Here is a 23845-nt window from a genome sequence, read left to right as displayed (position 1 = left end):
GCTGTCAAGTGTAACACCTGACACTCCCGACCTATAAATATAACACACAAGAGACTGACAAAATTTAGTGTAAACGGAGAGAAAAGGCGAGAAGAATGACCCTCAACCCTTTTAACGATACAGCTGCAGCTCAGACAAAACACACACACACACACACACACACACACACACACACACACACACACACACACACACACACACACACACACACACACACACACACACACACACACACACACACGTCTATAGTACACTTTATGTTAATAATTGGCTTAAACGGCACTCCTTTGGGGATCTGTGGTTTTTGATACATTAACCCCGTTGTCAAGGTCACCTCCAGGAATAAAAGGGACTCATCTGCCTGCAAGCTGCTTTCTATGTCACACTGTCTATTATAAATTGGTCGGGGTGAGCATGCTGCTGTTGAATTGGCCTATTCTAATGTTTTTAATTCCTTCCTGGTAGACCTAATTCAAAGATGCCTCAAGGCCTGAAAGAGAGCCAAAAAATGCTGTTGTAAGCTCTGTGTGTGTGTGTACACACGTGTGTGTGTTTGTGCAGCAATATAACGACGTGTGGTGAAAGGATTATTGTCAGTGTTAGCGGTGGGTGTGGTTCTTACTGCATGCTTGAGAGGAAGCATGTGTGGACTGAAGATAGTACAGTAGGTTGTTTCTTGTGTGTACTGTATTTACTTCTTGAGTTACTGTGTATGTCTTTGTGATGAGCCCACTACCCCTGCAGCAGCTGTACGTGTTTGGGGATTTCTCTTGTTTTTTTATGACTCTATACAGTGTGTGTGTGTGTGTGTCTTTGTTGCAGCGTCCCATAGGGAGACTGTGGTGCGGTCTCAGAGTGTGCGGGGGAGTTGATTTGCATCCCCTGAAGATTAAACCGGGGGGGTTTAGCATGTGTAGAGGTGGACCCAGTGTGCAATACTGCTGGCTTGCGGCTTTTTTCCACAGCTTAAAGTGATTACCTCCCCACTGTGCATTGTACCTCTAAAAGCCCAAGATTAACAGTGGTGCCATGTGACAGATTTTCTGTTTCATGTACATTGCGTATACTCTTAAGTTCTCTCGACAATGTTTTCTCACTATGAATCAGCAATGCGACACAAGCAACTAAAAAGCGATGTCCCTTTAACAGCTAAATCTCCTTTAATCAGCAGTTGTGCCTGCGAGGCTTTCCGTCGTTCTGCTGGCAATGAGTTAAGTTCGAAAGATTCCAAATTGAAATACTCGTCCCCCATTCTGTCACTGAGCTCAAAGATGTTCAGAGACAGTGGCTTCTTTCCTTTAGTCTCATCTAATCAGGGATTATTGTACAACTTGAATTTCAGGTGAAAGCAATTAACCGCAGTGACCTACCTGTCAGATGAAAAGCCCAGCAGAGTCCTGAGCAGCAGGATGGTGACTTATCTGCCAAAGTGTGCCACATCATCTTTGGTGGTCATACTTGCACACGTTTTTTCTCAGAACTGTACTTTTTATGCCTCATTACTAATTCACCACATGTTCTCAGACCTTTTAAATGAACAGCACCAACACAAGAGCTGTTGTTAATCCATGAGCTTTGTCCTCAGGGCTCTTCTTCTGTTTCAGATGAGTGTTTTAGTTACACTCCATACCGTTGAGTGAATGTCTTGTTTGACTCGGTGAATAACACTCCATAATTTGTTCCACTCGCTTCTACCAGTCAGTCAAATCGATGGTTCATTTAAAAACTAGGTTGGATACATTTCCTCAATGCCATTTCACACAGTCAGTAGCAGGAGAGCCTGAAGACTACACGTTAGAAAAAATACTTTTCTGGCGATGCAGAGTTAGAAAGAAGTAATCTCTTAAGTCTGCTCCTCATCTCTGCCTGAGGCGAGAGGCTGGAGGCTATATTAGCAGCTACTAGCAATACCCTCTAATCTGTACAGTTATGTAAATCATTGCATTGTAGGTGATTCAGGCACTAGGTTTTGATGATGTACGGAGTATTAATATGATATTATTGGCCCGACTGCATTAATAACTATGTTTACTTGGAAATCAGATATGGTATAGTAGTATAAACAGTATATTAATAGTAGAATGCTAAATTGTTGGAGTACACTTTTATGAAGCTAGTATAATTACTTCAACAAAAAGATTTACAACAATCTCAGTAAGTCCTAATAGATAAAGTAGATCCATATATCCAATATCAATAACTTCATTATCCTAACTTATCCTTACTGTTTGAATTTTCACTTTAATGAAGCATGGTGTTTTGTTTTCATATTTCTGATATAGATTATTATTTCACAGAGCTGGATCTCATGTGGATGTTTTCTAATTTCCCGTTGGACATTCACTTGAAATGGTCATAAGGTCAAAGCAGAGCCTGTCTACTCAGAATACAATGCTTAATCTGCACAGTGCATAAAAACAGGAAAATCACAATCAGTAACACCTATTTGACTTTTTAGATTTATGAGGTACAAAATCTTACCCGAAGCCTTCTACTTTTCTGCTTTCAGGATTCGTCCTCAGATGGCAAAGGAGAAGATCGAGGGCTGCCATGTGTGCACGCTGGTTACGCCTGGAGAACCACAAGTCCTCCTGGGTAAAGATAAGGCCTTCACCTACGACTTTGTGCTCGACATTGACTCAGAGCAGCAGCAGATCTACCAGGCCTGTGTGTACAAGCTCATTGAGGGCTGCTTCGAGGGCTACAATGCCACTGTGTTCGCTTATGGCCAGGTAAGACTCTAAGGCTGGGACTTTGATCTTAATGATTTTGTTATAAAATAAGTTGCATAGAAACACATTTTTGTGGTTATTTATATATTTTTATTATGAAGCAAGGTTTTAATAAGGGAGAAGTAAAAAAAAAAGGCATTTGAGCGCAGTTCGTATTGGTGGCCATTAGCTAGCCAGTGTGACACGAAGGGAAATATTTGCATGTACTGACATGCAAGCGTGGCTGGCCTGACTCCCAAAACTAAGCACAGAGGAGCTCCAAATACAAAACACATAGAGAGCGTGGGACTTCAATATCTACAGCAATATTATGCACTGTAAATGATTTCGCTATCCTTGATTGACTGTCCATCTATGTGTCTGACCCTAACCATTATAACCCCTGACTAATGTCCTATAAAAACACCTCAGTGACAGTTAGTTGAAGTTTAATTATTTGTCATTAGGTTAATTTACATAAATGTAGCGTTCATGATGTCTGGAGTACTCTGTAAATGGGATCTCATGGGGTTAATAAATTGTGTTTCAGACGGGTTCGGGGAAGACCTACACCATGGGGACGGGCTTCGATGTGAGCCTAGGCCAGAAGGAGCAGGGCATCATCTCGCGGGCCGTTCACCATCTGTTTGAGGGAATCAAGATCCGGAGACAGCACGCACAGGAGGCCGGCAGCCAGCCGCCAGAGTTTAAAGTCAGCGCCCAGTTCCTAGAGGTAGGCGACACACAACCACACTGTAAACATTCTTGCTTGGTCGCACATGTTAACAGTATTGATGCCCCTGTTTGCAAATGTGCATGCGATGGACATTCGTCCACATTAACTCTAACCAGATGGGACAAAACAGGGAGACGAGAGGTTCAGACCCCCTCTTCAATAAACAGGAAGTGACAACCCAATGACAGATGGGCAGGACTGTCTGCTTGTGCTTTTGTTAGTCCTGATTAATGTTGGCCATTACCTCTGACATTATTCCTCGTCACTGTGGGCTATAGTTGGGTAAAGAGCCAGGGATAGGAGTGAGGGAGGCAGGCCTGTGTGGGAGTAATAAGATAATATGACAAGTAATCATATCCTCCCCAGGTTTCAGTCAGGCAAGTGTTTAGATTGTCTTGGTGGGAAGCTGATTGTGTGTATGTGTAATCATATTGCTGTAATACCTTTTACTGTTTTAATAATTAATCATTACTTCTACCTGTCTCTTCTTTCTTTCAATGTACCTGTCTATGCTCTCTGTTGTTAGTGTGTTTTATATGAATCCTCAGTACACAAGGTTATCTTATAATCAGGTGTGTGTGTGTGTTTGTGTTTAGCAGTGGGGGCTGGGACAGCTGAGCTTTCAGCTGACCTCTGTGGCCCTTGCCCTCTTTGGTTTCTGAGAGGTCAATCTTTTGACCTGTGTGTAAATAAGACAAACAGCTGTGAGAAAAGGGAGGCGATGAGGAGAATGTTGACTCAGTAACACATTATGCTTCATGGTTATGTTATGATTAATCAGAATATTGCTATAGCTTTAGGTGTGTATAAATGGTTTAATATTGGGTATGTGTCTTGTGGCTTCTGTTTATTTCAGTTGTACAATGAAGAGGTGCTGGACCTGTTTGACGGAGCCAGAGATCCAGATAGTCGGAACAGGAAGTCCACCATTAAGATCCATGAAGACGCCAGTGGCAGCATATACACCAGCGGAGTCACTTCCAGACTGGTGCACTCAGAGGAGGAGGTGTGTGTGTGTGTGAGCGTGTGAGCGTGTGAGCGTGTGTGTATCCTCATGTCCTAAAACAATCACATATTATTTCATAGATTTTAGGCAGAAGCTAAAACAGTGTTTTTTAATGCAATGGTATACTTTAGGAGTTATTCTCCTTTCCCCAACATGGCTTCTTTTAGACCAGTGAAAAGAACACAATGAAAACATGCCTAAATATCCTAGGCGTTTATTTTACTTCCCTTGTACATTTCTGTAGTTGTAATGAAAATGTGCAAAACTCAAATCATGAATGCTGCAATCTTTTTTTTGTGATCGTAAATAAGTAATTTTTAATTGCATTGCAAAGAGTTAACTGTGAAGATGTGAATAAATGCTGACTGTTTGAGGCAGATCGAGCTGCCTTAGATCTCTAGCAGCTCGACATGAAGTCTGGCAAGAACCATCTGGTGGTCAGTCGTCAAAAAAATGAAACATTTCGAGGATAATAAGGGAAGCCTAGCACTACCATGCTTCCTTTAACACCCATGAGGCTATTATCTGAGCGATAGACTAGACTAAGCGAGGGTTAGTTCTTGAGAAGTTGAAGGATATAAAGAGCGAGTTATACTTACAGAAAAGGGGAACAGATCATCAGTGACAGTGTGCAAGTAGGAGTATGTGATGGGGTCAAGAGTGCAGGGTGAATGACTGTTAGTGGAGAAGTCACAGAGACGTTGACAGAGGTGGCAGGTGGAGATTAAGGGGGAAAGCTACAGCACAGTAAACGCTGTCTTAAACAACACACTTAAAGTGTTATTCAATTTATTGTCAAAAGGAGCCGGAGTAGATGTTGTTTAATGGATGCAGAAAGAAAAGGAGAATAATGCTAGATCTGTGAGAGTTCATCCTCATTAGCTTCCCAAAAAGACAACTGAGAGACAAGTAGAAACAGATGGGCTCTCTTGTGCAAGGGAAGAGAGAAAATGTCAACACACAGGGAAGGAGGAGATAGGAGTGTGTTGGTGATGGATTGTGGGAAAAAGACAGTCAGGTTGAGTGTAAAAAGGAGAGGAGGGCAAACCTAAGAGAAAACTCTTGCTGGTGGCAGCATTTTATGTGTGTAGAGGGTTGAAAAGTTCAAATTAAAACTAAGAAGACTGTAGTGAACCAAATAAATAGTTTCCCACCTCCCTTAAAAAAGCTGGCTGTACAGTCGGAAAGGAGCGAGTGATCCGGAGCATTCATCCAAAATAAAAATAGCTCTTTGATCATAGTTTTATTTCCTTTAGTTTGAAATAAAATTCCTTACCACAATTCTTCCACATGTTCTTGTTGCTATAGCTGCTGCAATGCCTGAAGCTCGGTGCTCTGTCCCGCACCACGGCCAGCACCCAGATGAACGCCACAAGCTCTCGCTCGCACGCCATCTTCACCATCCACCTCTGTCAGATGAGAGAGTGTCCGCAGGATCAAATGGTGAGCTATGGAGTTTTAGGGTGGAGGACAAACTGAGCAAAGAGTTCATTTAAAACATTTTTAATTCAAGATTACAGTATCATTAAAGATGATGAAATATTTGCTATTTTTCATTTAAGTATGCCCTCCCTCATGAACTCAGTTTGAATGTTTTTTTGTCTGCTAGAAGAATGGAGGAGGAGAGAACGGGGAGTTGAATGGGGAGTTGAACGGGGAGTTGAACGGCGTGGACTCCGGCCCCATTGCTCAGCCGGAGTTTGAGACTCTGATGGCCAAATTCCACTTTGTTGACCTGGCTGGCTCTGAGAGGCTGAAACGCACAGGGGCGACGGGAGAGAGAGCCCGCGAGGGAATCTCTATTAACTGTGGACTGGTAAGACAGAAAATACAAACTGTGTGTGTGTGTGTGCTCATATGCGGGCTGTGCGATATAAAACTGAAGAAAATGGCAAAGCCTACGTCAGCTGTTCCCTACTCAGATGTATAAAAATACATTCATTTATTTTCTGATTCAAACATTTCAGTATATATAAATGATCATTTTAGAAAAATAGTTTGAGACAAATGTCAATGTGTGTGTGCTTGTTTGTGTTGTAGCTGGCCCTGGGAAATGTGATCAGTGCTTTAGGAGACCAGACTAAGAAGGGGGGACACGTCCCTTACCGAGACTCCAAACTCACTCGTCTGCTACAGGACTCACTCGGCGGCAACAGGTACACACACACACACACACACACACACACACACACACACACACACACACACACACACACACACACACACACACAGGCAAACCATAGTTATAGTATCATATTTACAAATCTTATAATTCCGCAATATAAGTTTAGGTGTGGGCCTTTGTAATTAACTAAACCATTGGTGCTGAAACAGTCAATTAATCAAAGTTGGTTGAAAAATGAACGCGAGTTATTGACAGAGTTTTTCTGAAGCAGCTGTGGAGTTGCTAATGTTATGCCTGAGCTTTAAAAGGGCTTTTGTTGTGTTTATTCTTACAAGACATTCTTATTTCTTACCATTGTCCTTCTGTAAGATGCCTTTTACATTTTTCTCCCCAATACCAGTCGCACATTGATGATCGCGTGCGTCAGTCCGTCAGACCGGGACTTCATGGAGACACTGAACACACTGAAATACGCCAACCGTGCACGAAACATCAAGAACAAGGTGGTGGTGAACCAGGACAAGACCAGCCAGCAGATCAGCGCCCTGCGCGCAGAGATCGCCCGGCTGCAGATAGAGCTGATGGAGTACAAAGCGGTGAGAAATGGGTGGGATGGATGACTATAAGAAACGTTTATAAGACAGAAAACATTGTGATTGCGTTTGAATAAAAAATAAAGACAAGAAGGAGCTCAGAGAAAAAAGATCAAAGTGGCTGAATGACAGAGATGCTGAATGAAGATCGGCAGGTTGAAGAACATGGCTGTCAGTGTAACGGTAAGAAAGGGCTGACATGATGGATAAAAATGTGAACAGTAACTGAGCAGAGGAAGAAAAAAGACAACATTAATGGGAGTAAGTGAAGCTAGTGTTGAAAGGCGAATAAGAAAAGCAGAGGCCATGTCTGCTGCAGCAGCTGTTTACTATCAAATTAAAGATCTTTACTGGAACACACATCCATGTATACATTTACTGCAGAATATGATGAAGATGAACCTGTGCAACATCAGCATTTCCCAGCTAATGCAGAGATAAATTGATCATGTACCTTAATGTGCTTGTGCTGACAAGCCCTGTCTGACATGGTTTACCTGATATAAACCAAGAGGCTGAGAGAAGGCTGGAGAACGATACCAGAAACGTGACATGTAATAGGCCAACAATTCAAAGAAAGTCTGTGTTCATCATTCATTTATTATTTATCATTTATCATTTGGCCCTGATGTTGTGTTCTCCTTAAAAAGGGTGTGGTGTTCGGTGTCATTGTTCTCCATGCTGACTGTCAGCTTCTCTGTACAGGGGAAGCGTGTAGCAGGTGAGGATGGATCAGAAGGCTACAGCGACATGTGTCAGGAGAACGCCATGCTGCAGAGAGAGAGCGACACGCTGCGCCTCAGGGTAAAGGCCATGCAGGAGACCATCGACCATCTCAACACCCGTGTAACACATCTGCTGGCCAATGAGGTCAGCACTCTGCTGACCAAGTCAAGTACGTGAGAAGGATGTCGGACTGCTTTGAACATGAAGTCTGTTTCTTTTTAATATACCATATTAATTACTGCTTTCCTTTTGGTTTTGACTTTTAGGTGAGGGCAATGAGGAGATCGGGGCTCTCATCCAGAAATACATCCGAGAGGTTGAAGAACTTAGGTAAACTGCATAACCTCCTGGCACGCCCCTATTCACCGCCATGAATACTTGCATTCAAAACAGGAACTTGGACAGCATTACCATAACACTACGTATACCAGTTTTGTGAAGTTTGTGTTTTTTGAAGGAATAGTTTACATTTTGGGAAATATGTCTATGCGGTTTCATGCATCGATGGAGGCAGTTAAGTGGCATATTCTGTACTTGTAATATTACAGCTGTTCACCACATTTTTGAGCAAATTATACCTTTAAGTCTACATAGGTTTTTATAACATTTTAAATGTACCGTAAAGTCAGTTATAGTCACAGAAATAGTTCACGTTTGCTAATGTTAGCTTAAAGAAGCGTTCATCCTGCATTACACCAGTTTTACAGTTTTCCCTCTCTTCGGAACCACACAGAAAGAAATTCTGAACGACCAATCATGTTTTCTCTGTCTCTCTTCTTGCTCCGTCAGAACCAAGCTTCTTGAGAGCGAGGCCATGAACGAGTCGTTACGACGGCATGCAACCCGACTTGCCACACGCTCCCCGTTCCCTTCCTCCTCTCACAGCCCCGCCCCCGGTCACCTGCCTGGCTCCTCCCCTGCTCCCTTGTCCATGGAGGCCGAGTTAACAGACGTGTTAAGACGGGCCAAAATGGACATTGAGAGGTTGAAGAAGAAAGAGAGGAAGCAGAGGAGAATGAGGTGAGGAAGGCATTTAAGATATTAAGACACAATTAATTTGTTATTCCTAAAATACAACGTTTAACAATTGAAACAAACGGGACACAAATAACAGATAGGGAGGCCTTCACAGACTTTCAGGAATCAATTTTATCCTCATATATCCAAGAAGTTTTTAAATGTAACTTATCATTAGTTCCTCTAAGCCCTTGTCAATGAACTTATGCATGGTTTAAAAGCCAAGCAGGCATGATGAGTACATTATTGTAATCTCACTCATTGTTTTTTTCATCTAGCTTAAGAGCCACCTCACAAGACGATTAGTACTTTGGGAGGGCCAGCCTCTGAATAGAATTGAGATGCAGCCAGTGCTGAGTTGTACTGCTGGCTTGAAAACAGAAAAGGTCTAATTCAGTCAGCCAGTGGGTCATGAGAGAAGAGCACACATTCTCATAGGCTAATTGAGGTTTAATGGAATAGAGATGGAGGAAGACAGAAAGCTAGAGATGGGACGGGTGATAAGTGGGATGGCTGTAACAAAGGGACCAAAGCGGAGAATAAAATTGGCAATAAAAGTTTAAGACTTAAAAGTCAAGATGAGGGTAAGACGAGCTGAAAAGGACTTCAGCTAATGACATAAAATTTCACCTTGAGCACATAACTTGGCAACCCTCCCAAAGCTTTAATGGTGGTTCCCTGTTGTAATGCAATTGAGAGATTGTCAACAAAAAGTGAAAAATAATTTCATGATGTAGAACTTATTGACATAGGATGTTATTTGTGTGTTTTCTCATGTGGCTTAAACAATCATGCTTTTCTACTTACTAAGTCCCGAGTTGGAGAAAGGTATGAAGAAACGCGTCAAACTGCACACTCACGAGAATGGAGAGAACGGGCAGAGCGGTCATAACGGACAAAACGGACAAAATGGAGAGATCGATTCTGATGACAATTACGTCGAGGTAAGGAGCACGCGTTGGTGTTCGTAAGTTCAAAACAAAACAAATAACAAATAAAACAAAGTCTGACGTATCAGTGTGTTTCTGTTTGTAGGATGTCATGTCTCCACTGCAGGAGGAGAGTGGGTGTGAAGATGAGGGGGAGGATGAAGAGGAAGGCAGGGAGGAGGAGAACGGGTTTGACAGTGACGAGAGCCTGGTGGATTCAGACTCAGACTCTGAAGAGAAAGGTGTGTTTCATCTGCTGTAACAAAATGAAGAACCTCTTCCCCCTTTTTCTTCTGTTTTCAGCCATAGGAAATCACAGTTATAGAAGCCAATGTCTGGGTGTTTGTTGGTCAATATCTAACAACTATGATATGGAATACCATGACATTTTTAAAATACATTCATGGTGCCCCGAGTGCTATCATATAAAAAATGCTTTTTATTGTTAATGAAAACATATTTTTAGAATGTATCAGATTCCCATCAACCTATGGTGTATTTTGTATACAGTCTCACAGAGCTGCTAGCAGGCCCTTATAATAAATGTGTCCTATTCGACATTACCTTGATCTAATTTTGACAGTTAAAAACATCTCATGGTGTAGAGCTGAATTTGATTTACAGTGTTATGGACAGTTTTCTAAAAGTAGCATGAAGATGCAACATATGACTCATGTCTAATGTAATTCAGAATAAATGAAGACATTAATCTGGGCTGTTTTTCCTGCTATTTATTTCATTACCCTCAAAATGTTTTTATTTGAACTTCTCATCAACCTCTACTTTGCACCCCGTCTGATTTTCCTTTCCATCCTACAGCCAACTTCCAGGCGGACCTGGCGGATCTGACCTGCGAGATCGAGATCAAACAGAAGCTGATAGACGAGCTGGAGAACAGCCAGCGGAGGCTGCTGATGCTGAAGCTGCAGTACGAGGAGAAGCTCATCCTCCTCCAGAACAAGATCCGAGACACTCAGCAGGAGAGGGACCGCGTACTGCAGAATCTCAGTGAGTTCATCCCTCATAGCATTTTTAAGTCGTACACAGTTGTAGAGTTGTTGATCTTTAGAAAAATAAGAAAAGCGTTATTAAAGGCAAACCATCCTGACGTACTCTAAGTCATTAACATATTGACATGACTACACAGTGTCCATGGAGAACTTCACAGAGGAGAAGGCCAACCGGGTCAAGCAGGACTATGAAAAACGTCTTAAGGAGATGAACCGAGACCTGCTGAAGCTACAGGTGGCACAGAAAGAGCATGCTCGTCTCCTGAAAAACCAGAGCAGGTACGAACGGGAGCTGAAGAAACTCCAAACAGAGGTCAACGACATGAAGAAAGCCAAGGTGAGAGTGAGTCCAGTGAGTGGGAAGGAGCAGGATTGTGAGCAGGAACACTAGTGACCTGACCTCCCTGATATTTCCAGGTGACGCTGATGAAGCAGATGAAGGAGGAGCAGCAGAGGAGGAGGATGGTGGAGGCAAAGAGAAACCGTGAGATCGCCCAACTCAAGAAGGAGCAGCGCAGACAAGAGGTCAGACTGCAGTCTGTGTGTTTAGGACCAAAATACTCTCTACATACTAATAGAGCTGCAATTATAAGTAAATCGCCCAAAAAAAGCTTGACAACTTTTTTGACAATCAATTAATTGTTTACATTTTTTTATTTCAAGGCAAAATGGCAGAAAGTGTTGTTTTCAGATCGTTCTCATCCTGCTTTTTCTCTGTTCTATACCGCCTATGATTAATCTACGTGCATTGATAATACAATTGATCATTAGTTGTACACTAGATACTACGTTTCTGATATTAGATATATTAGATATTTAGCACTTAGATAAACATATTTTCCTTGTTGCTTATCTCCTTCCTATTTCTCATGTAGAAATATAATTACTAGGAAACTTGTGGGATAGGTGATATAGGTAACCTTTCAGCTACTTCCCAGATGGTCCAAATTCTAATTTCACGACTGTATTTAAAGAATGACTCCTTCTGATAAGTAGGTGTGTATTGCTTGCATTGAAGTTCTCCATCTGTTTGACAGGATGGCATTTAAAATGCTGATTCATTTATTATGTCCATATTGCACACAGATTGTTGGTTTGGCTTTCCATGTTTTGAAGATAAGCACATACACCAAATGTATTCATTTCCACATGTATTTGTTTTCCCTGGAGGAGAGGGCTTATTAACAAGCATGGGAACATTTACACGGTCTCATCGTAATCCTTTTATTTCAGTTTTCGTCTTTAAATCCTCTTATGATAAACACTTCATAAGCCTGTTTTGCAAAACAGTCAGATCAGGAATCTAATTAACATTGAAGAACACTCTAACGAATGTATATGAAGACTAAAAGTATTAAAGAACTGTTTCTCTCTGTCCTGTCCCTCAGTACCAGATCCGAGCGCTGGAGTCTCAGAAGCGGCAGCAGGAGCAGGTGCTGCGCAGGAAGACTCAGGAGGTGACCGCCCTGCGTCGCATGGCCAAACCAATGTCAGACCGTGTGGCCGGGCGTGTGGCCCGCTGGAACCAGTCTCCCAAATAACGGACTCAGGAGCTGAGTTGTCGGCCAGCACTACAGCAAGCAGCTCTGAGCATGAGACTGGGAGGTCTGTGAGCGGGATGGTCAGACAGTGGAACAGCAAAAACAGCGTGATTGGATATCTGGCTGAGAGTGAGGGCAGCATAGACGGAACCAGAGTCATTGGGTAAGATGTGATCTCTACTTCACAGCTGATGTCTTAACACTGTCATTTTAGTGGATATTTTATAATCACTTTTTGGGTCGAATGTAAAAGGAGTCACTGGTAGTGGGAAAACGAAAAACAGATTATGATCAACCCAATCTGGAGCTGTTTTTGACCTCTGAAGCATGTAGTGAGAGTCAGCTCATTGTGAAGCTCTAGGAGTATTTAGAAAGAGCGATATCCTCTTAAGGTGGATACAAACACACTACTCCAAATCAATATAAATGTTACTTCGTACATTCTGGATGTATTAATAGGCAACTGTTTACTGAGAGGATCACCATATCAAATGAATAATGATGATGTCAGTGTTGTCTTACAATTGGCTCTCCATGTAGAAAAATCAGTATAATTTAGGCTCCTAATGTGACTGAATATAAGTCAAATGTGTCACTGTGTGCATAAAGTTCAAGGGGTCTCATTTAAAATGATTATTGATTTATTTCTTGTTGGATGGCTGATGATTGTTGTTTGTGACAGCCCATTTACCGCTTTTCTTCCTTGTCTCTTCCCAGCAGCAGGAAGAAGTTGCAGCGTAAGCCAGCAGGCCTGGGCAGTGCTGCAACGGCGGGCAGAGTAAGCAGCTTCTCCAAGTCTGCCAGGCAAAAGTGGCAAACACTGGAGCGTCGCATTATTGACATCGTCATGCAGAGAATGACCATTTCTAACGTGGAAGCTGACATGGATCGGCTAATCAAGGTAAGAAGGGCATTCACAATTTACCCCTACATTAACGTTTGAAAATAGTGCAGTTTCTGTTTACTTACTTTTTCATAATAAGTATGGCTCTAACTTTTCTATGTCTGTGTTTTTGATGAGTCAGAAGCGGGAGGAGCTGACGGTCCAGCAGGAATCGCTCTCACATAAGAGGGAGGTACTGATGGCCGATGGCGAGGGTCCAGAGGCAGAGGACCGTCTCCTTCTGGAAATTAACGAAGACATCGAGGTGCTGAACGCCAACATAGACTACATCAATGACAGCCTGTCTGACTGCCAGGCCACCATCGTGCAGATAGAAGAGACAAAGGTATGAACACACACACACACACACACACACACACACACCCACACACACACACACACACACACATACACGCACACTCTTTGATATTTGCTTTGCAGCTGTGAGAAGGGACAGGAGGCCTCTTGTAATGGATTGTATTTTCCTACAGGATGAGCTGGACTCGGTGGACACCTCAGTGGTGATCAGCTCTTGCTCTCTGGCTGAAGCGCGCAACCTGCTGGATCACTTCCTGAAGGCTTCCATAGATAAAGTAAGTTATCATTCAGGGCCTGGTGTGCAGGTTCAGAAACAATTGTAAAAATCAATGCAGTTGAAACAATTTAGATCTGCGTTCTTTGAGGTGTGAACGAGAATATGAAACTAAACATGAATAAATATTCAAGCATAAAAGACACATTGTGTTTCTTTACAGTTAAATAGTTATACTTATCATCTCACCTCACTGGATAAGATGCAATAATGTAATGTAAATGTAATGATGTTGCAATGTCCTGAAGTGAGTGAAGTGCAGGTGCAGTGAATGATGGACTGTAGTGCCAACTAGTGGTGTTTCTGTTTGCTGCAGGATGTTATCAGGGATGTATTTAGTGGTACACGTACATCATTAATCCCCTTTCAGTGGGTTAAAACACTATAACACTATTGTATTACATAGTTTAATGATTCAATTATAATGTTCACATTTTAATTCAACTCATTATAAATGATGCTGCTTTTTTTTTCTCTATTCATTTTGTTTAAAAAATAACTTTTCTTGTTGTGTGATTAATTAGCTAGTATCAAAGTCGGGTTTCAGTGTGTATGTGTTTGTGCATTATCATTTCAAATGTTCTGTTTATCGTGTGTTTGCAGAGTTTGCAGGTGGCTCAGAAGGAGGCTCAGATCCGGCTGCTGGAGGGTCAGCTGAGGCAAACAGATGTTATTGGCTCGTCTCACAATCACATAATCCTCGATGCCCTGAGAGAAAAGGCAGAATACATCCCTGAACTCCAGGCTCTAATTGCCAATGTACAGCTGGGTGAGTGTGTGCTTTAATCGATAGATCTAAAAACTGAGTTTCTCCACAAAGAATCACGCAAAGAACTAAAGAAATCTTAGTCGACTACGACCGATACAACAAAATATATCTACCAATCGACTAAGTGTGGATGGCACTAGTGTTCATCATTTTAGACTTCATCATTTATGTTGCATTTCTTTAATCGATTTTAAGGACATATTAAACTGTAACAGTGAAATTGAATCATATGGTGTTGGATTGCAAGGTGTGCTGGGGCTGACAGGTTGTATGATTTCTTGGCTTCCAGAAAATGGTTATGCGAGCACTGACGAGGAGCCGTCTGAATTCAGCCAAGCGTCTGACATCAGGTGGGACTGCAGTCACCCACACAAAATATTCCACTCACCCTGACTTATTTTTCAGAAGAATTGACCACAATGTTCTGATGTTTTTCCTATTTAGCTGAAAAACCTGTACTCCATTTCCATATCTCTCAGTACCCTTGTATGTTTAACTCTCCTTTCCTCTCCTTCTGCAGTGTATCTCGAATGAAAGAATCCAACAGCCAAGATGATATCAAAATAAAGGTACTTCTGATTATACTTTGAAGTGCATAAATTGTTATTCAGCTGTTACAGATGTTTCAGATTTAAATCCAGATGTTAACATTACTTCCATATTTTACATTATAGAATATCTGTCTTTGTTAGTGCTCAACACATATGCAGGAATAGACCATCAGGACACAGCATTTTGTCAGATAACATTACATGTGGTGATGATTGTGTTAGACTCTTGCTTTACTTTTCAGTTTTAACACACATTTCATAGTTATTCTGCAAGACAGTCTGCCATCTCTGTTTATAACCACGAGGTGGCAGTATAGGCAAACAATTAAAAGATTCTTCCAATTCTTGAAGCTTGGTTTGATATTTGGAGAAGGAGCCTCTAATTTGACACAAATTCCTCTTATCCTCTTGCTAATGCTGTGCTCTCTAGAGTTTATTGTTTTATCCTACGTATTTGTTCACAATGCAGCCTTTGTTTGAACCTGCAAAAAGCTGCTGGTCTTATTCTTTATTTATTCTTCATTTTTCCCGTCTGAATGATATTTTATTCATTTCCTCCTGTTCCTGGATTTTATTCCGTCTTCATATTTTTATTTTACTACTCAGTTTTTCATATCCCACTGTTCTCTTTCCTTTTATCATCCTCCCACCTATGGTCCTCCGTAACACATACGGCGTTCATTTCCCTCCCAGATGGAGCCTCGTCTGTCAGTTCAGATGAAGGCGGTCTCTGCGGAGTACTTGGGGCCAATCCTGGACCCCTCATCGAGCAGCAAGCATCAGTTCATTACCAAATCTCTGGCCTCGCTGACAGACATTCAAGAAGACGGCCTGAGCCTCGGGTCAGCAAGTCTGGGTCTCAGCCTCGCCCTAAGAGACCCCTACCACAGGGAACGGGCGACCCGCACAAACAGCCTACCTGTCAGGGGACACACCTTGTAAGTAAATCATATGGATGGCTGAGATGTAACAAGGGGCAGGTTAAGAAAGATTTATTTATATACATGTAGACAATTACAAACACAGCAATTCAAAGTGCTAAACCAGAGAAAAGCATTAGGAACGACATTAAAAAAATGACATAGAGAGGAAATAAGATACAAACGGAATAGACTTTAACCCACTTATAGTACAGTTATAAGTCGTTAGGTGCCTCAAATGCAACAAAGGAAATAAAAGGGAAATGAAGAAACCGATAAATGAAAAGCACAGGAGAACAACAACAAAACAGGAGAAGAAGTTACTCCCTTAAGTGTTACCGGGAAGAAGTTATTGGGGGCATGGTTCAATTAAGGATGATTTAAACACCTTACAAGTAAAAGTCACTACATTATTTTTGTGGTTGAAACAATAGCCGAATTACCATTTATCAATTTCATCAAACTAAGCCTTTTAATTACTTCAAGCTAACTATACACATTTTTTAAATATTACTTACTGTGTATTTTTTCCACAATTTTTTTTAACATTCATCCATTACATGTATTAAATATTAAAGCGCTTAATCCTTTACTTTTAGTGGTTTTTTTTGTGTTCAGGTATTACAGCTGACTGATTTTGTTATTTATCACAGTTGGATTTTTAGTTGTTTGTAAACACAACATTCAAAGTTGAACCTTTAACCCGGCTAAACATTGTTTTTATGATATCTTACTCATTGTGCCTTTAATCAAATCCTGAACCCCATTTGTTCAACTTAGTTTAGCTTCTCTACCAATCTCTGTGGCGCCTGGAACCTGCAGATGTACACCCTGGGGAACACACACCCTTTGGTTGGGAATCACTGCTTAGCTGTGTGGGACAGCAGGGGGGCTGGTGTTATAGTCTTCTTCAAATAGTGAAGCTTATCTTTTATCCCCATGATGGTAAACATTTGTTCTGCTGAAGTGCCCTTTAGCACTTCCCTTTAGCAAGAGCAGAGTCATGAAGTGTCGGTGACGTGGGTTGAACGGGAACATTTGCAACTATTTAAAAATAAAACCTGTTGCTTAGATAGACTAACAAGTGTGATAGAAACATGATGATAATTGCATAACCATACACCCTGTGGGATATCACAACACAACATAACAAAAGCATCTTTTCATCACATTTTATTTCCTGACAAAGCTGTCAAGAACTTTAGTGTCTTTCCTGCAGTTCACTTCCAAGTTAACAGCCGCTGGAAACCTGCCAGAGGCCTGACAGTTTTAGGTTATAAATCTGCTTCAGGGAGAGAAAGGGAAAAGCCAATGAAATTAGCATCAGTCCTCAGGGAGGGGAGCCTGAGTGTATGTGATTTAATTTTTGAAGGAATTAGTCTGCGAGTTGCTTCAGTCTGCTAGAAATGCTGTTAACATGCATTAACCCCTCTTGCTTATTGATTCCTATAGGCATGCATCACCCTCCTGTGCACTCCCTTAAAGATTGCTTAGTATGCTTTTGTGTGTGTGTGTGTCAGTCCCAGGCAGTCTCGTGGTTATGACACTTCCCCTCTAACAAGGAGGAAATCTTACGACCGCTCGTACAGGTACATGCACTGTGATGCTCAGATTTAAGCTATTTTGTCTCAAGATTCGTCTATTTTTTTTTCACTGTATAATGTAATTTACTCACTCTGTCATTCCTAACTCCTATTGTCTTACCTTTTCCTTAACTTGCTCTCCATCCTGCCTCTTATCAGGCCCACTGATGGCTACACTCCCCCCTCCTCCCCTCCTCTGAGGTCCAGGAACGACCGCAATGTCTTCTCCCGGCTCACCAGCAACCAGACCCAAGGTTCTGCTCTGGACAAGTGAGTGCACTCTTGCGCAGATACTTTAAATCACACACTGCTTTTGTCCTTTTGTACCTACGTTTTCATCTGATCAGTTCAATGTTACGTTAAAACCACTTTCTATTCCTTTCTTTTCTCCTCTTCCATGGTTTGAGATCTTTACACGCCCTGTAGATTTTCAGAAGGTCAGGCCTTTTGAGAGGAAAGTGCTTCTGTCCGCAGTGTAGATGAGCTTCTTAAGAATGTGCTATTTACCAACTGTTTATTTTCCGATGAATCCCACTCTTAGACAAAATACTTTTGGCATGAATGTATTTCCTGGAAGGACAGATGGGGAAAACATTCACAGAATCCAGGTGTTTAATGACTTAGAAGATAAGACCACATCAAAGCACATCCACAGGCAACATTTAGCAACACTATTAACAGGGTGTAATTGCAGTGTGTTTCCACTCCATTTATAGGAGTTACTAGGAAACAAATGCAAATTAGGAGGGAACCAGCTAGGATAGTAACATCCTCTGTAAGAGCAAACTGTCAGGGCAGTATTGCAAGAAAACTGTATATGTGTAGTATGTCTGTTCAGAGGTTTCTGTGATGTGCATGATAATGATGTGCATATTTGCATTTGGGCAAGACAAAGAGAAATCATGTTGTACAGTCTGATCTAATAAAGAAACTGCTCTGTAGTAAATCTTATCTCATAATATTCAGGTTTGTTGAAACTGTGACGGAGGGAATTCCATTAAAATTAATGGACATTTTTGAGGCTCTAGAGTTGATGACGAATTGGCCTGTTTTTAATGGTTTATAGTCCTATTTCCATTTATAGAGGTTAAAAGAATTGTAGATGCATGTTAATGTCAGCCGCAAAGATGCTAAGTCTGGAGTCAGCAACCAGCCTTTTCCCTTCCTGCTTACAATCAATTCCAGCTTGCCGCTCTGATAAATGTCAGCAGTTAATTTCAGTCTGCGTTTGGCTCTGCTCTAAAGGTGTTTGCTTTGTAATCTTTATTAAAACGGAACATTTCTAAGCTTTATTGACCCATAATTGTTTAGCAAAAAATGCTGTGAGAAATGAGGTAGGGGTTGCGTTTGCTGTACATGTGTATATTTGTGTGTAGGAGCCAGTGTGTCCTCATTATCTGGAGCAGGGGTAGGTAAATGAGTTGGCTGTTGTCATCTTCCCATGGAGCTGTTGAGATTGGAAGCCATTTTGATGTTAACTCATAGTGGCAGAGTGGGAGGATATTTATGTTTAGGGTTGCGTTTGTAGTTCTCACAGGAAAGGCCTTCCTATAGTGAGCATTATGTAGGGGTATGAAAGGTTTTCCCCCGTTTCATCTTTTGTGTCAGGGAGCATTTGCATTGCTGCATTCTAGTCATCTGCACGTTTGTCCCTAAGTAAGGTGTGGAGAGTTTGATTTGTTTACTGAATTGAACACTGGATATATATATATATGTTGCCAGTTTTCTTAATAATTTAAACCATTTTTCTGTTTTTGCTTTCAATTTCTTTACACTTCTGACAATGACCTTGTGATGAAGCCAGACTTTATTATAACAAATATTAATTCAAAGCTACATCTAGCTAATTTCTTCAATTTCTAAATATAGAGAAAGCCAGTCTGAAATCAGTGTAATTTGGGTTTAAATGAGTTGCTTGTGATGTTCACAGATGAATCTTTGTCAGTACAGAAAACCCATTAAAAATGTGTTTGTGATGTTGGGGAGCATTCTGCCTCTGTTTTCGACCGTATAATATTTGAGGAGATTGGCTGCCTATGAGACATGGATCAGGCATTTGAAACAGATTTGAAAGACACATGAGAATGAGGAAAATTAATTTTGAACCAAGTTTTCATGTTGTCTGATGGATAAAGAGGCTTTGCATCCCAGAGCCATTTCTAATCTTCGCGTTACATTTGCATCTTCTGAAAACAATGAATTTTAAAAGGATTTTATCTTAAGAGTCTATAAGAAAAGCTGATATCACTATGCTAATAAATACTGTGACCAGCCCTGAATACCACGAGATGGAGGAATTATTAATCACCTTTTTAACACTGTTGTTCCCTCCAGACACTTCCACAACCATTTAGTTTTATTATTTCATGCTCAGAGTGTGAAGCACAGCAGGCTCTCATGGTGACAAACATGAGGCTATAAAATATTTACAATATAATAACACTTTTATTGCACGGTTACACACAGTGGAGGTACTGTATTGGTGTGGTCTGGATTCTTTCCCTCGACAGCTTTAAACAGGTCCTCCAAGATTTTCCCTTCTGTTAACCCTGTTTGCGGTTCCTTATGTTCTTTTCTGCACTAATTCCCTGTATATGTCTGGAAGGATTAGATATGCAAGTAAAGACTGGCATCACGGAAGTCATACATTATTGCTGCATAAATGTAAAAATGTTATGTGCAGTTTGTTGACCTCTTGTATGACTTCCTTGGCATCAGTGTTTCCTGCTTGACTACTTCCTTCTTTCATTCAGTACCTTCTTTCTACCTTGTTCAAATAAATTATTTAGTTTTTAAATGTTTACTATCTTGCTGAGAGTAAGATGTAAACTAAATGTGAGTCTACAGCCAGCAGTAGCTTAAGTTAGCTTAGCAAAAAGATTGTTAACAGAGAAACAGCTAACTTAGCCACAGATAACAAAATCAAGCTGCTAGCTCTGCTGAAGCTAAGTAAACACATGTGTCTTTTTGATAAACCACTAATTGTTGTTTCCAAACATTGTATTTTGAACTAAAAGAAGATACGATCGTTTTAGTAGCGAGCCTTAGAGGTGCTGGTAAGCACAATTTGTATCCATCAGAAAGAGCCAGGCTTGCTGTCCCCTTGTTTCCATTTTATGCCAAGCTAAGCTAACCTGCTGCTGGGTGTAGACTGAACTTTCAGACATAAGAGTGGTACCAATAGTCTCATCTACACTTGTCAAGGAAGAAAGCGGAAAGTCTTAACATTTCCTTTAAACCTTAACTTGCGCTAACACAACCAGGGAAAACTCCCCTTAACCAGCCTTTGTTGTGGGTTTACTTACAGTAAACATGCTTAACCAAGGAAAACATCTGCATACAGCGGTCAAGAATAAAGTCTGTTCAGTGGTTTTCATGGAAAGCAGCACACGTGATGGCAACCTGCCTGTTAACCACTGGACAAGCTTTATTTTTTGACAGATTTTTCCTTCCAGTTTGCTCACTGCTTTATATCTTAAACCCTTCCTCCAGTCACTCCTCCCTTTTAACCCTTTGCCAGTAACCCTTCTGTCTTTCCTTAGTGTGGTTAACCCTTTCCTCTTCCTGCCCCTTCCTCCCCTCTCCTGCTCCTCTTCTGCCTCCAGGTCGGATGACAGCGACTCCTCGCTCTCCGAGGTGCTCAGGTAGAGGAACTGTGTTTGTCACTCTCTGTTTTTCCCGTTTGCCTGTTAACTCACCTGGTGTCACCTCGTCTCCACCGGTAGTCCATGTATGCACATGTATGTTGAGTTGTTGGAGGAGCATGGGACATAAGATTTTCATTGCCAACATATACGTTGTATATGCTGTGCATATGACCAATAAAACCTTGAAACCTAGTCAGTACCTCCTTTTCCTCATTTGTCGGCGAGGTAGCTGTGGTGCATGTTCTAACCACATGCAGCTCGATTGACCCGCTGGCCTTTTCCCACCGGTGTCGGGTTTCTCTGTAGTGTTGCTCGCACACAAGACCTGAATGAACCTTACAACTTTTCTGCAGCAGAAAAAAAACAAATACAAAAATGTAGAAATATTTTTTTAAAGAAGCATCTTTTACATGAATCTGAACATGTGATATGTATCAAGATCACTGTGTGAGAAAAAAATGGAGCCATGGCTGTTGCATAGCTTTTAGTGTACAGACATGGCTTTTTGCAAGAAAGCAAATAAGAAAAACGTTTGCTCCAAATGTTAAACTATTCCTTTGAGACGCAGAATAAAATGATTTAGTAATGGTAAAAGCAGAGTTTCCTCTTCTTCTCTACCTGGTTAATCTATTTCTGTGCACTGACGCTCACCATGGCTGTCTTGTCTGTTTTTCTGTTGTGTATTTTGAAAGAGCACAGTATGAGCTCCCTCCATGTTTTCATTAGGTTGCCGGTCTCTTGGTGCTTGGCCCTGCAACAGCCATTAGCAGCCCTCACATTGCACATTATGCAGCACACTATGATATCTTCCACAGATGCTGATAGAATGGGAACACTTTCTGCCATTTGGGCCAGCGCCATGTTGTGAAATAGAGTGCTGCATTAGGCAATACTATAAAATGTACCTTATAAAGTATGTATACTGTATAGAGAAAACAAAGAGAAGTATTCAAAATAATACAACGTAATGGTTTCTCTGGTAGGTGAACACAGTAGCTTGTAATTGGTTATTACTAAGGGCTCTAGTTCAATATAATAAGTAATAATATAAAAATATATTTAAAAAGTATAATAAGACATTTCAGTGAAATTGTGTTTGTTTTATTTAAAAGTTAAATTAGTCATAGTTTCACACTTTACTGCTCCTTTGTTTTGACCAATGAGGATGGAGCATAAGGCCTTTCTTAATTGTACACAATTATAGTGTTAACTGCTTTAAGAGTGATAAAGTTCATTCAAACTAAAACTACAATTGGTTTTCTACAAAAATCATCCTTCCCTTCTTCTTTGCAATCATTGATTGGACATAAATCTGCAAAATAACGTAAATCAACAGTCTCATGCAGTGGACTAAACATGTATTGTGATGCTGCTTACCAATCACTAAAGAAATGTCTTGATCATTGATTTTTTGGGATCATTTTGGGACATCTCTATTCACGTCTTTTCCCCACTTATTTCATCACTACCTGTGGTCTGTCAACAGTCTTTGCCTAATGAAATTGGACCAAAATGAGGGTGGGACAGATTGATGTGATACTGCAATAACTCCATACACCTGCCATCACAGTCACTGTTTGAAGCTCTGCAGAGGAGCTAAATCTAATAATCTTACAATGATATCAACTTGTTACGTCTCTGCGCCCTCATGTACCACATACTCTTTTCCCAGAGGCTCTAAAAGGCAAATGGTTGTGGAGTTGCTGAACTGAGTCAATTACCAACTGACTGGTGGAGAATGAATGCTGCATGTGGTGATGGTGACATCTCAAGCCATTGTGCTGTTGTTTATTTTTGAGTTGCAGGCTGCGATGTAGTTGGTTTCTCAAGCTGTGGCTGTTGTCAACAATTGTTTAGAGCTTATTCTACACAAGTCGGTTTTCTTTTGTATTTGAGTTTTGGCAGACATGCATGCAATGTTTTTTCATTGGCTGATGAATGACAGTGTTCTATTTTGGTTGGCATTTGAAATGTTATGTAAGATACACAGAAAGTATGGTTTAATATTTAATTTTTGAGTTGTGTGTGTGCTGTCACGCTGTGACATCAGCGTATACGTGCAGGCACAGATGAGCAACATGTTGCCATACTTGACAGGTTTCAAACACATCTCTCAGTCTGTGCAGGAACAAAACCTGCCCCGAGTTCTGTGCGTATTAACAGATTCTCTTTTTCCTCCTCACATCCTCCGGCTTTTCCTCACTGTTTTGCTCTCTACCTTACCCTCTCACACAGATATGCACTCACATACACACTAACCACCACTGGTGTTATTAGGAAGCCCACCGGGGACCAATTTTCCCACATTCTTCCCTCTTGTACTTCTCACCCTCTGCCTGCTGTCTCACTCTGCTGACTGCTCTCCAGGCACTCTTGGTCTCTCGTCTGTCAGTGGGACATCGATTTGGGGTGTGAGGAGGGCAGAGGTGCAGTAGAGAGAGGGAATGGACATATAACAGAGAGGCTGTGTGTGTGTGTGTGTGTGTGTGTGTGTGTGTGTGTGTGT

At 41.2% G+C, this 23845-nt stretch overlaps 1 protein-coding gene across 1 annotated transcript in view; it reads left to right on the top strand.

Annotated features, from left to right (window-relative positions):
* kif21b (kinesin family member 21B) overlaps positions 1-23845 on the top strand; it is a 57344-nt gene that overhangs the window by 18697 nt on the left and 14802 nt on the right. Inside the window, 27 exon segments of the mRNA XM_063910615.1 lie at positions 2510-2732; positions 3262-3444; positions 4304-4453; positions 5762-5896; positions 6063-6269; positions 6494-6609; positions 6979-7174; positions 7877-8066; positions 8164-8227; positions 8687-8917; positions 9726-9858; positions 9950-10085; positions 10663-10851; positions 10991-11190; positions 11271-11378; positions 12242-12386; positions 12389-12557; positions 13112-13295; positions 13420-13623; positions 13769-13870; positions 14473-14638; positions 14928-14988; positions 15159-15207; positions 15883-16127; positions 17630-17698; positions 17852-17962; positions 21298-21336. Coding sequence (XP_063766685.1) covers positions 2510-2732; positions 3262-3444; positions 4304-4453; positions 5762-5896; positions 6063-6269; positions 6494-6609; positions 6979-7174; positions 7877-8066; positions 8164-8227; positions 8687-8917; positions 9726-9858; positions 9950-10085; positions 10663-10851; positions 10991-11190; positions 11271-11378; positions 12242-12386; positions 12389-12557; positions 13112-13295; positions 13420-13623; positions 13769-13870; positions 14473-14638; positions 14928-14988; positions 15159-15207; positions 15883-16127; positions 17630-17698; positions 17852-17962; positions 21298-21336 — 4005 coding nt within the window.

Source organism: Eleginops maclovinus, chromosome 20 (assembly GCF_036324505.1).
Source record: "Eleginops maclovinus isolate JMC-PN-2008 ecotype Puerto Natales chromosome 20, JC_Emac_rtc_rv5, whole genome shotgun sequence".
Classification (NCBI taxonomy): Eukaryota; Metazoa; Chordata; class Actinopteri; order Perciformes; family Eleginopidae; genus Eleginops; species Eleginops maclovinus.
Note: the sequence above shows the minus strand (reverse complement) of the source record. Positions and strands in the feature narration are given on the sequence as shown.